The sequence below is a fragment of the Podarcis gaigeae genome (genome assembly GCF_964106915.1).
Source record: "Podarcis gaigeae genome assembly, chromosome: 13".
Lineage (NCBI taxonomy): Eukaryota > Metazoa > Chordata > Lepidosauria > Squamata > Lacertidae > Podarcis > Podarcis gaigeae.
The window spans coordinates 7,531,199-7,545,550 of record NC_139689.1 but is presented as its reverse complement, the minus strand read 5'-3'; the positions used below and the strand labels follow the sequence as shown (position 1 = coordinate 7,545,550).

At 42.3% G+C, this 14,352-nt stretch overlaps 2 protein-coding genes across 2 annotated transcripts in view; both read left to right on the top strand.

The window, feature by feature from the left end:
- The window catches only part of MRPL52 (mitochondrial ribosomal protein L52), a 179,880-nt gene that overhangs the window by 76,092 nt on the left and 89,436 nt on the right, over positions 1-14,352 (top strand). The gene's annotated exons all lie outside the window — the stretch shown is intronic.
- Positions 10,606-13,485, top strand: LOC310828937 (vomeronasal type-2 receptor 26-like). The gene is made up of 2 exons (XM_083707040.1): positions 10,606-11,012; positions 12,103-13,485. Exons 1-2 carry the CDS (start codon positions 10,889-10,891, stop codon positions 12,999-13,001), a joined length of 1,023 nt encoding a protein of 340 aa, XP_083563166.1. The 5' UTR covers positions 10,606-10,888; the 3' UTR covers positions 13,002-13,485.

Here is a 14,352-nt window from a genome sequence, read left to right as displayed (position 1 = left end):
TTTCTGTCCTTTTTGTGAAGGGCTTGGAGAACAGGTTGAGGTTTTTAATTGCCGGTGAACCTGCTGTACGTGCGAGATGTGTACCCTTTTCTTGCACATGCAAGTCTTGTGACCAGTGTCTGATGATCCTTGTGACTTGGCATCTGGCAAAGAATGAGATGATCCTTGGACTGTTCATTGCCTTTTGCTCTGCTGCATGCTAACTCTGCTAGATTGATATCAAATATTAATAAAGCAATATTTGTTTTGGAACCAAGAGATCTTTCCCTTGGGAATGACTATCCCAATCTTCTTTAGAGGACAAGATGCAGAATTAGCAAAACAGAGAAGGAACACTCTGACCTTACACCTCCGCTGCCTTGTGACTAGACTCATTAGTGAGAAAGGAATAACATACACGTCCACTGTCCTGAATTTTCTGAGGCTGCCTTGAAAGCAATTAAATACAAAAAACATGGCGTGTATGTATAAGCTAAAGCAAAATAACAAAATGTACACGGAAAGGGTGATTTGAAAATTTAATTTATGGGAATGGCAGTGTATTCAGCATCAAATGTTATTGAGTAAAAGATAGATGGAGTAGCTACCCTATAGCACGTCTCTCCTTTTTTTAAAAAAAATATTTTTATTGCTTTTAAGAAATACAGAAAAAAGAATAAAGAATAGTTATAAGAAAATAGAATAGAAGAATAACAAATTTCCATATTCTTTTTCCATCCAATCTATAGGACTTCCCCACATCCTCCGAACCCTGCGTTCCCTGTCTTATAAAGCATCAGCAATTTGTTAACTTATTTCAAAACTTATTGTAACTTCCATTTTATCATGTTCCCCAACTTCAATTTTACTGTAACCCAATTCTTATATGCCTTGTATTAAACACAATAAAGTTGTTTCATTATTTACCTCTAAATTCTTGTGTCTTAATTTTCATTTCATTAACTTACATTTGCTGAAGCTAGAATTTCCTGAAAGGTGCATTTTTTAACATTCATACAGCTTATAGTGTTTTTTCAAATAGTCCTTAAACTTTTCCCAGTCCTCCTCAATTGTTTCTTCTCCCACGTCTCGGATTCTGCCAGTCATTTCAGCCAATTCCATATAGTCCATCAACTGCGATTGCCATTCCTCCAGCGTGGGTAAATCTTGTGTCTTCCAATATTTTGCGATCAGGATCCTTGCTGCTGTGGTAGCATACATGAAAAAGGTTCTGTCCTTCTTAAGCACTCTCTGGTCCACCATGCCCAGAAGGAAGGCCTCTGGTTTCTTAGGTAAGGTAAATCTCAGTACCTTTTTTAGTTCATTATGGATCATTTCCCAGAAGGCCTTCACTTTCGGGCAGGTCCACCAGAGATGAAATAATGTCCCTTCCGCCTCTCCACATTTCCAACATTTGTTGTCAGACAGATGATATATCTTAGCTAGCTTGACTGGGGTCATGTACCACCGGTATACCATTTTCATAATATTTTCCTTCAAGGCAGTGCATGCCGTAAATTTCAAACCGGTGTTCCATAACCTTTCCCAGTCTACAAACATAATGTTATGCCCCACATCCTGAGCCCATTTTATCATAGCGGATTTGACTGTCTCGTCCTGTGTATTCCACTTAAGCAGCAAGTTATACATTCTCGAAAGTAGTTTACTTTTTGGCTCTAACAATTCAGTCTCTAGTTTCGATTTTTCCACCTGGAATCCAACTTTTTTATCTATTTTAAATACCTCTTGAATTTGCGCATAGTGCAGCCAGTCTCGTACCTTAGTTTTCAATTTCTCCAAACTTAGCAACCTCCAATTGTCTCCAATTTTTTCAATTATTTCCCAATATTTAGGCCAATGGGCCTCCATGTTAAGTCTCTTACGTGCCTTGGCCTCCACCGGTGAGAGCCACCTCGGAGTCTTACTCTCCAATAAGTCTTTGTATTTTATCCAGACCCTCCAAATTGCTCTTCTGACAATATGGTTTTTAAACAATTTGTGCACTTTAACCTTGTCATACCACAAATATGCATGCCACCCAAACGCATTGTCAAACCCTTCCAGATCTAGGACGTCAGTGTTCTCCAATAAAATCCAATCTTTCAACCAGCAGAAGGCTGCAGATTCATAATATAGCCTCAAGTCTGGCAGGGCAAATCCCCCTCTTTCTTTCGCATCAGTTAATATTTTAAACTTTATTCGGGGCTTTTTGCCCTGCCAAACAAACTTAGAAATATCCTTCTGCCACTTTCCAAAACATTCCACCTTGTCCACGATCTGTAGGGCCTGAAACAAAAATAACATTTTCGGCAATACATTCATCTTTACAGCAGCTATTCGGCCTAACAAGGAAAGTTTCAATCTTGACCATGTTTCCAAGTCTCTTTTGATTTCTGACCAACATTTCTCATAGTTATCTTTAAACAAATTCAAATTTTTGGAGGTCAGGTACACCCCTAGGTATTTTACTTTTTTAACCACATTCAACTCCGTTTCTTTAGAGAACTCATCTGTTTCTGTAACTGTCAAATTTTTTGCTAAAACCTTGGTTTTTTGCTTATTTAACTTAAACCCCGCCACCCGACCAAAATCAGAAATTAATTCTAGCACTCTTTTAGTGCTGGAGACTGGTTCCTGAAGTGTTAATACCAAGTCATCTGCAAATGCTTTCAATTATAGCACGTCTTTCCAACATAACTTGTATCAAAAATACTATTGCCATAATTAGATCAGTTGAAATGATAAATAATTGTTGCTCACCAATCTTAACAAACGAGCCTCACTGAAAAAATATTTTTGGGTGCCCTGATTTTAATATGAAATTCAATTGTTTCATAGTTAAACCAGAACACAAAGTCTGTTGGTTACACCTGAAACACCTTCAAGGTATGCTGTTACCATTCATACTGGAAATGTTGCCAAATACTGCTTAGCTAAATATCACAATAAAAATGCCCATAAAAGGGGTTAAGCTGATTAAACAACCTTTAAATATAAGAACTCAGGTCACGATGTGAATTTAGACCTGAAGGAATCATTGTCTTTGAATGGTACCTTTATATATAAGGTTCCCTTGGCCGTAATCTATGTTCAATATTTACAATACAACTTTTATTGTATTGATGGAATTGATTATTTATTTGAGCAGGGTCTCATGGTTTTAAAAATGTTCCCCATCATCCTGCCCCCTTCCTCCTTAACCCTTTCCTGCCTCCTAATCCAAGGGGAAGGAGCAGCATCACCGCTGCTCTGAGAGGCAGAGCCTTCCAGACGCTTCCTCCCTCCTGGTTACCTAGCAAAGTTATCAGGGCTGTCTATTTCCCTCAACCTCCAACTGTGATACTTCTGGATGAAGCGGACCATTTGGATCCCTTCCAGTCGGGATTCAGGCCTCATCATGGGACTGAAACTGCCTTGGTCGCACTGGTTGATGATCTCCGGCAGGCTAGGGACAAAGGTGAGAGCTTCTGGCAGTTCCCTCACTGCGAGAAGCCAAGTTACAGGGAACCAAGCAGAGGGCCTTCTTGGTAGTGGCACCCTCCCTATGGAATGCCCTTCCACCAGATGTAAAGCCCAGCCAGATGGGCGGGGTATAAATATATTATTATTATTATTATTATTATTATTATTATTATGAATCTGCTATTTTCCCTGTTACTGGGAATCTTGAAGGATTCAAGATTCAGGGCAGACGCCACTGAAGGATTCAAGATTCAGGGCGGGCAGCACTACTGAGAAGGCCCTCTGTCGATTTCCCTCATTGTGGGTCAGCATGTGAACACCCGAGTATTGAAGGACAGCAGCAAGGTTTCCCTCTTGGCCTTCAGCCAGGTGATACTTTCCTACTCTGCCTGAATCAATGACACCATGAAGCTCACCCAGAGGCCTGAGGAGAAATCCCTGAGTGAAAAATGATGCACACCCCTTCCTCAGCACCGCAAGCTCTCCAGCCTATACTACATCTTTCTCTTCAGCCTATCCCGGATTCAATGATTTCCATGCTTCATCTATAGATAAATAAAATCTCAATATCTCTCAGTTTAATGTACATCACAGGGGTTCTCTAATGATAATATGTAATGATAACACTAGATGAAGCATATCCTACTGTATCTATCCCATCTGGGGGCAAATTTCTGGTGAATGGGGCATGGGTCACCTGTCACTTTTTAGATTACCAAATGGAATGTCCTGTATTATTATTCTTCTGCCATAGTATGATAGAAAGCTTATGCCATTCATATTAAAAGGGTAGTTGCAAAATGCCGCCCTTGAACATGTTGATTTCTGTTCCTTCCTGGAGTGCAGTTCCTATGGGGATCTCTTAGCCACCTGCTACTTATTATTATAATGCTGCAAGGAACAGTGGAGAGTCATTATCAAATCTCAAAAAAGGAATTAACAGATTTGCTTTGGGGGTGGGTTTGAGGAACAGCACTCAAATGGTAAAGGGCTAATCACTGGCCTCCTAGGATCATGGAAGCCCCTATAATTTGTTCCAACTGCCCAAAGCTCCAAAGACTTGCCAGAGGTTACTAGAAAATGATCAACCAGTAAACCTGAAAATTGATATAAATACGCCCCCAAGCAATGTACACCTGAGAGTAGGTGAAAAGGCGGGCAGGGCTCTGTCACTTTCCTTTCATACGTCTCCCCTTTTATTCCACCTTACATCAACTAACCTTGCTAGCACTTAAGGCATGCATTGGTGTCTCAGTCAAAGACATAGCTGATGTATTTCTCTTAAGAGATGTGTTAGCAGAATTAGCCACCAACCTATGTAGACTGTTAAGTCTGGTAGTTTCTGTTTCTGTACAAAGGAGATTCTCAATTTAGAGGGATGCTTTGCTGATGGCGCTGTGGGTTAAAGCCTCAGCGCCTAGGACTTGCCGATCGAAAGGTCGGCGGTTCGAATCCCTGCGGCGGGGTGCGCTCCCGTCGTTCGGTCCCAGCGCCTGCCAACCTAGCAGTTCGAAAGCACCCCCGGGTGCAAGTAGATAAATAGGGACCGCTTACCAGCGGGAAGGTAAACGGCGTTTCCGTGTGCGGCTCTGGCTCGCCAGAGCAGCGATGTCACGCTGGCCACATGACCCGGAAGTGTCTCCGGACAGCGCTGGCCCCCGGCCTCTTGAGTGAGATGGGCGCACAACCCCAGAGTCTGTCAAGACTGGCCCGTACGGGCAGGGGTACCTTTACCTTTACCTTTTTTGCTGATTAGATGTTGTGGCTTCTGATAGCTCTACCTTTGTTGCTTTCCATGGGGTACAAAGTAGATACTCTGGAGTGTCCCAGAAATGATCCCCACCCTGTTCCACATGAGTGGTTCCAGCCAGGAGCTCTCTTCATTGGTGGAATTGCTTCTCAGTTAGTTTACCATTCTCATGAAGTTTCATTCAGTGAACATCCTTCTCAGAACCAGCTTGATGTTCCAGAGTAAGAAATTGCTTCGTTTGCTCTGCATCTTTTGTAGCTGCTCAGATCACAAATATATTTTTTCTGTGAATGGCAGAATGTTAAGTGTGTGTGTGTGTGTGTGTGTGTGTGTGTGTGTAGGTTTGGCCAAACCCACCCCCCCATAGAATCTATTAGAAATTACCAATATTGTGATATGATAGCAGGAAACATACTCATTATACAAAGGGATGAACAAATTCTACCTCTATATGCAGAATGGTGACAAAATTCTACCAGCACATCCTTGCTTTGGCATTTGCTGTGAACGAAATCAATGCGAATCCTAAGTTCCTACCCAATGTCACAATTGGATTCCATATCTATGATAGCTACTACGATGCAAGGATGACTTATCGTACCACTTTGGATGTGCTCTTCAAAACAGATAAATTTGTTCCCAACTACCAGTGTGACCGACACAAAAAGCTCATGGCTATCATTGGTGGACTTGGCTCTGATACCTCTAATCTTATAGCAGATATTATAGGTTCCTATAAGGTTCCACAGGTAGGAATTCTCCCTGTACACATGAAATTGTGTGTGAGAGTGATGTAGGCGCTTCTTTCTTATGCGGAACTTGATTTTGTAGTTTCATGATATTTTATTTATTCTTCCCTTATTACTTAACATTTATTTTTTGGCTCTAAGTTAACTGTGGCCTCCTTGAGTGTGGCCACAACTTTATTGGTTACAGGTAAGAGTGGTATTGGCTTTGGCACTGGTCCTATCAGACTATCCGGCATAGAACCGGAAAGGGTTAACACCAACAGGGGGAGCCCCTGAGATGCACATCCCTAGGCGCTGCTCAAGGGGTCACCGCTCGGGAGCGCGCTTTAGGCCCTAGCCTCCATAGGTTTCGGACAAGGCAACGCCCCCCGGAATCTTTTATTGGACTACCCTTGAATAGCCAAGTGGAAAAACTCCTACCAGACCCCTTGCAGCGACCAACCGAGGTCCATAGCAAAGTCCAAGGGAAAACCTAGAAGTGGGTGGGTGGAAACCGCAGCTGGAACGAGGAAGGAAAGGGGCGATCTCGGGCCGCGCTGTCCTTAAGTGACCCTAGCCCCGCCGCTGCGGCCAGCCGATTGGCTGGCCCAGGGTATGACGCGGCCCGAGGATTCCCCTGGTCTCGCGGGGCCGCAGCCAGCCCCGTGCGGGTGATGGTGGGCATGAGCCTGACCTTGGCTTTGGGTGACCTTGGGGGCCAGTCACTGCCCCTCAGCTAGTATACATGAAGGAGTGTTTCCATGCCCATTGTTCTGCCCGGACACTGAGGTCCAGTGCTGAGGGCCTTCTGGCGGTTCCCTCACTGCGAGAAGCCAAGTTACAGGGAACCAGGCACAGGGCCTTCTTGGTAGTGGCACCCACCCTGCGGAATGCCCTCCCACCAGATGTCAAAAAGAAAAACAACTATCAGTCTTTTAGAAGACATCTGAAGGCAGCCCTGTTTAGGGAAGCTTTTAATGTTTAATAGACTATTGCATTTTAATATTCTGTTGGAAGCTGCCCAGAGTGGCTGGGGAAACCCAGCCAGATGGGTGGGGTATAAATTATTATTATTATTATTATTAACCTACCTCACAGGGTTGTTGTGGGGATTTAATGCAGGGAGGACCATAAACGCCACCTTGAGCAGCTTGGAGAAAAATTATCTCATTGGAGAGAGAGACGCAATCAATCAATTCTCTGCTCTCCTGCCCAACATTTTGCTAATGAACATTTGGTACAAATGTTATGCATGCTTTAGTTGTGATTCCTGCATTGCAGGGGTTGGACTAGATGACCCTTGTGGGTCTCTTCAAACTCTACAATTCTATGATTTTATGATGATGAAATGGTATGCTTTATATACTTGGGACATTCAATCAGATGTGCTAAATTTAGCTCTAGGCTTCTAACAACTGTATATAATTGTTGTATAATCAGGAATATAAAGGCATTCCTAACTTTGCCCTGCAATATCTGCACATTATTATTTTTTCCAGCTCACATATGGCTCATTTGCCCCACTGGGGAATCGTATCACTCAAGGGCCATCCTTTTATTGTCTGGTCCCAAATGAAACCCAGCAGTATATGGGGCTTATCCTGTTACTCCAGTATTTCAAATGGACATGGGTTGGAATTCTTATAGATGATGATAACAGTGGAGAACATTTCTTGCAGACACTGGATCCATTGTTTTCTCAGTATGGGATCTGTTCAGCATTCACCCACAGAATCCCACGCATAAGCCATTGGGATAACTTGGAGAAACTTACTGATATAGCCACAAATTTTTATGCACATTACACAGATTATACAGTGATTACATTCATTATATATGGAGAATCTTTGACTATTGCATGGCTTAGGGCTATTATGTTTATACGAGACTCTGGAAACAAGGAGACTCCCTCAATGAGAAAGGTGTGGATTACAACAACCCAGATAGATTTCATATTAACTGGCATTCAAAGGAGCTGGGGTCTTCAAATGTTCCAAGGTGCAATTTCCTTTACAGTTCACTCCAAAGAGATTTCGGGGTTTAGGGAATTTATTGGGACCATAAAGCTTCACGGGGCCCAGAAGGACAGTTTTCTGAAGGACTTTTGGGAGCAAGCCTTTGACTGTGTACTTCCTAACCCCAATGTGGCAATGGATGTTGACCAAACATGTACTGGAGAGGAGAGACTAGAGAGCCTCCCTGCACCACAGTTTGAAGTGCTCATGACTGGCCACAGCTATAGTGTTTATAATGGTGTTTACGCTGTGGCTCATGCTTTGCATATTATGGGCTCTTCTCGATCCAAGCTGAGAACTAATGAGAAGGGTTTCAGTGCTGAACTTCAAGATCTTCAGCCCTGGCAGGTAATGTCCCTACAACAAAATATTCTTTCATTTCAATAAACAAAGTACTGTCAAACCTCCATTACTTCTCAGGTTTGGAAACCTCGGAGTTGAGACTATATTCAGCTTTCTCCTGCATGAATCACTGAGGAAATGGAATTGGCCATCTTATTGGTTGAGAGCATTTTATAGGTTTATATTTCTTTCATAGGCTGATAGAGTTGGGAGGAACCCCAAGGCTCATCTAGTCCAACCCGCTGCAATGCAGAAATCTCAACTGAAGCATCCATGAAAGAGGCCATCCAACCTCTGCTTAAAAACCTTCAGGAAGGAAAGTCCACCACCTTCTGTGGGAGTCATTTTCAGTGTCAAACAGCTCTATTAGAAAGGCCGTGACAATCCTGCTTTATTGTGTCACATTCCTCAAGGGAATTGTCTCCTGCATCATTTCCTGTCCTGCTACTGTTCTCACTGCTACTGTCTTTGCATGTTCTAAATTTAAAAATTTTCTGCCACTGGAAGTTTCCCCCCCTCTTTCCGAATTTTCCTGTTGCACTATAAACTACTTAGGATTTGTCATTCAGTATTTCAAAGTAGAGCAGATAGATAAAACTCTTGAGCATCACAATCCTTGTTCCACTAACAGCTTTGATCCTGAAAATCTCATCTGGCTGCTGAAAGGGATCAGAGGGCTGGGGAGAATTCCAGTTGAGGCTTCTCTGGAAAGCTTGCCTGTTTCTTGTGATGGGGACTTCTCATCCTTCCTCCCGTCCTTGAGCCCTCCCAGTGGTGATGGGCACTCCTGCATAGCCCACCCAGCTTTTCCCAGGGCAATGGTGACATCAAGGTTGCAAGGATTCCTCCAGAAATGCTCAGGATGATTCAACACTCCAACCAGTAGTCTGACTGCAAGGTGTTGAAGTGCACTGTGCTCTGATGGGGCCTCCTTCTGCTCCTGCACAGTGACCCCACTTCAGCTTTCCGGGCTACTCTCAAGCTCTCAAGCCCAGTGGTGCTAAAAATCCACACACAGACCCAACCATAAAAGAGAGAAGTCAGCAGACTCTTCAGCCTAGGGTGGTGGAAGGTCTTCCTGTTGGTTGCCTTTCCATTTCCTGCTTCCCAGAGAGTCTCTCCTGGGTCCTCCAACTGGATATCCAATGCAGGAAGAATTCCCATAATCCCCATTAGCCATGTTGAGTGCTTGGTAACTGTCATCCAACAGCAGTGGAAATCACTACCTGACATAAATGGTAGTAGTCAGAAAAGATGAATTCTCTGATTTATTGATATCCCTCTTTATTATACCTTAGCTCCATCACTTTCTTCATGGGAGTTCCTTTAACAACTCAGCTGGGGAAACCATTTCCTTCAATGACAAATGGGAAATGCGAGGCAGCTTTGACATAATGAACACGATCATATTTCCAAATAATTCTTTCCAGAGAGTGAAAATTGGTAGGATTGACATAAATGTTCCCAAAGGTGAAGAATTCATAATTCATGAAGATATAATTGTCTGGCACAGCGGTTTCAACCAGGTATGGATTCTGACGTGGCTGGATGAAGACATGGGCTGAAGGAGCTGCAGTCAATGGCATTATAGCCTAGGGTTGCCTTGCTGACTCGTCCAAGCAGTATTCTGGCCAGTATAATCACGAGGAAGATAATGCTCATACCACCTTTAATGTTTTTAGACAAAGACTGACATAACAACAATGACTGGTCACAGAGATAACTATAGAGATAATACATCCATTATCTGAATAAGGGATTCCTTGGTTCATTTTGAATTCTTCTTTGTTTATTTTTCTTTTGGTTTCCCTTAGTGATTAGTATCAAGAGGTTGGAGAGTGGGAAATGAAAGCTAGAATTTTAGTATAGCTGTGATTGGTAGTAGTATATATAGATTCAAATCCAATGCAGCAACTATCAGAAGTGTTAAGATACTTTCTGGTTCTTGACATACATACAGACACACTTATTTCTGAGTGTGTAAACATTTTAAAAATTATTCTATGAACGCAATAAAGTCAACCATAATAATGTAGCTACATTGGGAAGTTGGTGCTTTGGTTGCAATCTTTTAACCATTTAATTGGGATTAAGCTGTACTGAAATCAAAGGAACTTAATTAGGAGCCAAGATAAAAACTGGACTGCACTCCTATATTTTGACTACCTATTCATCCTGAGCTCAATCTAGCTGCTTCATTTTTACTGAGCAACCTGAAAAGTATTCTCTGGCCATTCAGCATGATGATTCCCGTAGTCCCTTTCTTGACAAGAGATAGATCCCCATTACTGATTACCAGTCCAGATTTTTCACTGACCCATCATCTTTGCCATCTTCTCTGAAGATTCTCTCTGTGTGTTTGTAGATGTGGAATCTTAACTAATGATGACTCACTCTCTTCAAATACTCATTTGACTCAGTCTTTATGAGTTATCTGCTGGCTAAACTATGGGTATTACCAAAGCTGTTCCCCTGCTTGCCCAAGAGGGATGCTTTTAGGTCCTTAAAAGGTCTGGCGCATATGCCAAGATCAACATCAGAAGTATCTGTCTGTCTATCTTTCTATCTATCTCCATTTCCCTTTTGTAACTCCGTTAATGTCTGGATAGGTGATGCCTATTTCTTTGTGTAACGACTACTGCCACCCTGGCAATGAGAAGAAAAGGAAAGAAGGGAAGAAATTCTGCTGCTATGATTGTACTCCATGTCCGGAAGGGAAGATTTCCAACAAGAAGGGTAGGTCATGTAGTACCCCAATGTTTTGATCCACACAGAGTAATTTAAAAGAGTTGTGTCAGATGGCTATTTACAAGTGAAAACTTACTCCAATGTGCATACTATCATGTGATTAGCTAAATCAATGTGAGCATAGCATTTGCAGAAGAGAGAAGGGAATGTATATCCAAATATCTTCTAAGGGTGACACCATCCTGGTTGCAAGCTTCATAGCAGAATATGACTCTATCCATGCTTTACATTGCAAGCTCATTCGGAGGTGTGCTCAGTCGATTACTGCACCCCTCCTCTGCTGCCCCGAGTTTCAAAGGGTGAAGCTTAAGGAACACTCCTGTAAACACCTTGATGCCAGTCAGTGACGAATTGTGAATATGGAAGAATCCCTTTACCAAGCTGGTACTTTGGGGTGCTCATTATTTTGGCATAGTCTGCCTTGCACCCACTCCCACAGCCATCTAGCTGTGACAAAAAATGAAGCCAAAGAAACAAAAGGCTAGCAAACAAGAGGTGCTTGGAGTAGTCTAAAATAGGCAATTCCTCAGTGAAACACCCCAAATATTCCTACTCAGTCCCTAAACAGGTGACCAGTTATTTCTGTACTCATCCACAGGTGACTGGATTGGTTTTAGTCCCTGACAAAGAGGAAAAGGAGTAAACTATATTTCAGCTTGTACATTGTTTTGAAAAGTGCAAATTATATAAGCTCACCTTTAAACGTACCTTAATTTTTATCCCTAAATCTTGAGTGTTTCATATATGTCGATTCACTTTTTGAGACAAGAAGTATATTTTAAAAATAGGAAAGCTCTGAAAGCTGGGTGATAATCTTGCTCCAATCTTCTTCCAGTCTATCAGGGACAATCCTATGGAAAGATCCACCAATGGTAGAGAGAGATCTGTACATTCTTAACTGATGTATGAGAGGCATAGCTGTCAACTTTTCCCTTTTCTTGCGAGGAATCCTATTCGGAATAGGCGAATTTCCCTTAAAAAAAGGGAAACGTTGTCAGCTATGATGAGAGGTAGAGCGGAGAACAATCCATAGGTAACAGGTAATTGATGCTGAAATGATAAATTTACTCTTTTTTAGATATGGCTGACTGTTTCATGTGCCCAGAAGAGCAATTTCCAAGTAAGGACAAAGATGAATGTGTGCCTAAAATTATAAACTTTCTTTCTTATAAAGAACCTTTAGGAATCACTTTAGCCTTTGCTGCTGTTTTTCTTTCCATTCATGCAGTCTTGGTGTTAACAATTTTCATTAAGCACAGGGATACACCCATTGTAAAAGCCAGCAACCGAGGCCTCACCTATATCCTCCTCATCTCCCTCCTGCTCTGCTTCCTTTCTTCATTGCTTTTCCTTGGCAAACCTGGAAAAGTGACCTGTCTTCTCCGACAAACAGTGTTTGGCATCATCTTCTCAATGGCTGTTTCTTGTGTATTGGCCAAAACCATCACTGTAGTGATAGCTTTCATGGCTACAAAGCCAGGATCCAGCATGAGGAAGTGGATGGGGAAAAGACAGGGACATTCTGTTGTTTTTTCCTGTTCCCTCATTCAAGCAAGTATTTGTACCTTGTGGTTGGCAACCTCTCCGCCATTCCCTGATTTAGACATGCACTCGGTAACTGGAGAAATCATTGTGCAATGTAATGAAGGGTCAGTCGCCATGTTTTACTGTGTCTTGGGTTTCATGGGCTTCTTGGCCATTTCCAGCTTCACTGTGGCATTCCTAGCCCGCAAGTTACCTGATAGTTTTAATGAAGCCAAGTTCATTACCTTCAGCATGTTGGTGTTTTGCAGCGTGTGGTTATCCTTTGTTCCAACCTACCTGAGCACAAGAGGGAAATACATGGTGGCTGTGGAGATTTTCTCCATCTTAGCCTCCAGTGCTGCATTACTGGGTTGCATCTTTGCCCCTAAATGCTACATCATTGTGTTTAGGCCCCAGCAGAACAGCAGAGAGCTAATTAGGAGAAAGTTTTAAAGATTCTGCATTGTTTTCTTCTACTACACTATTAATGCACTATTAATGCATTGGTAAGGATTACTAAAGCATTAGTCATGATTTGATGAGTAGGTGAGGAGCCTGCCTCGAAAAACATCCCAGAAAAGGTACATTATGTATTTTCAGCAGCTGACTTTTGCACAATGGTTGAGATCTTTGGATAAAGGGCAGTATGTAAATCAAATAAAATAATAATTGCAACTCTAATGCTTAACAGTTAAATGCAAAGCAAGCTCTTAAACGGAGAGCTAAAACCAAGAGAGAGGTGGTTAGATTTCCAAAGGTTTTCCAATAGGACAGTGACAGAGATACACTGTGTTTGTACCACGAGAAGTGAAGTTACAGGGAACCAGGCAGAGGACCTTCTTAGTAGTGGCGCCCTCTGTGTGGAACACCTTCCCTTCACATGTCAAGGAGATAAAGAAATACACAACTTTTAGAAGACATCTGAAGGCAGCCCTGTTTCAGGAAGTTTTTAATGCTTGATGTTTTACTATGTTTTAATATATGCTGCAAGCTGCCCAGAGTAGCTGGGGAAACCCAGCCAGATGGGTGGGGTATAAATAATAATAATAATAATAATGTGAGCATAGGTGCATGCTGTACTGTGCTGTGCTGACCTGAGGGTTTGCCATCTGCCCTTGGCCATGACATTCGCCTGGGTCCCAGGTTATGACACCCAGATATCATCATAATAAATAAAAATATTAAACAAAATATCATATCTATCCCATTGGAGGGCATCCAAGGTCCTTATGCATGTGGCCAGTGCTGGATTTACGTATAAGCTAAACAAGCTATAGCTTAGGGCCCCAATCTCTTGGAGGCCCCTCAAGAAATTAAAGGGAAAAAACACCTGGATGTACATTTCCAAAATATAAGATAAAAAACAAAATAAAACTTACAAAAAGCAACAGTGTTTTGTGTTGTGTAGGCTCCTATTTGTTATGTGCAAATGACTTTAGATACCTAATAGGTCCATAAATTACCATATAGCATATATTCAACACAAAAATCAGTGACAATATGTTGTTGACAAAGGACAGCTGGACATACAAAGGGCCCCATTACCTTCAGTAGCTGAGGGCCTCATCAAACCTAAATCCGGCCCTGCTCAGGAGGGTGTTCTCCTTTTCATACTGGGTGCTGAGAAGGTGCTGCAATAAAACTAACGAGGGATATTGATCTTTAAGTCTCCTCCAGAGAGTTTATGCTGCTAGTCTCCCTCAGCTTCCCCAATGCCCATCAACTGTCACCTTCGGCCAACTGCCACTCTCCCTCAGTAGTTCCACCCTAGGCCTCAACTGCCTCACCAGGCCGCAGTTCCTCA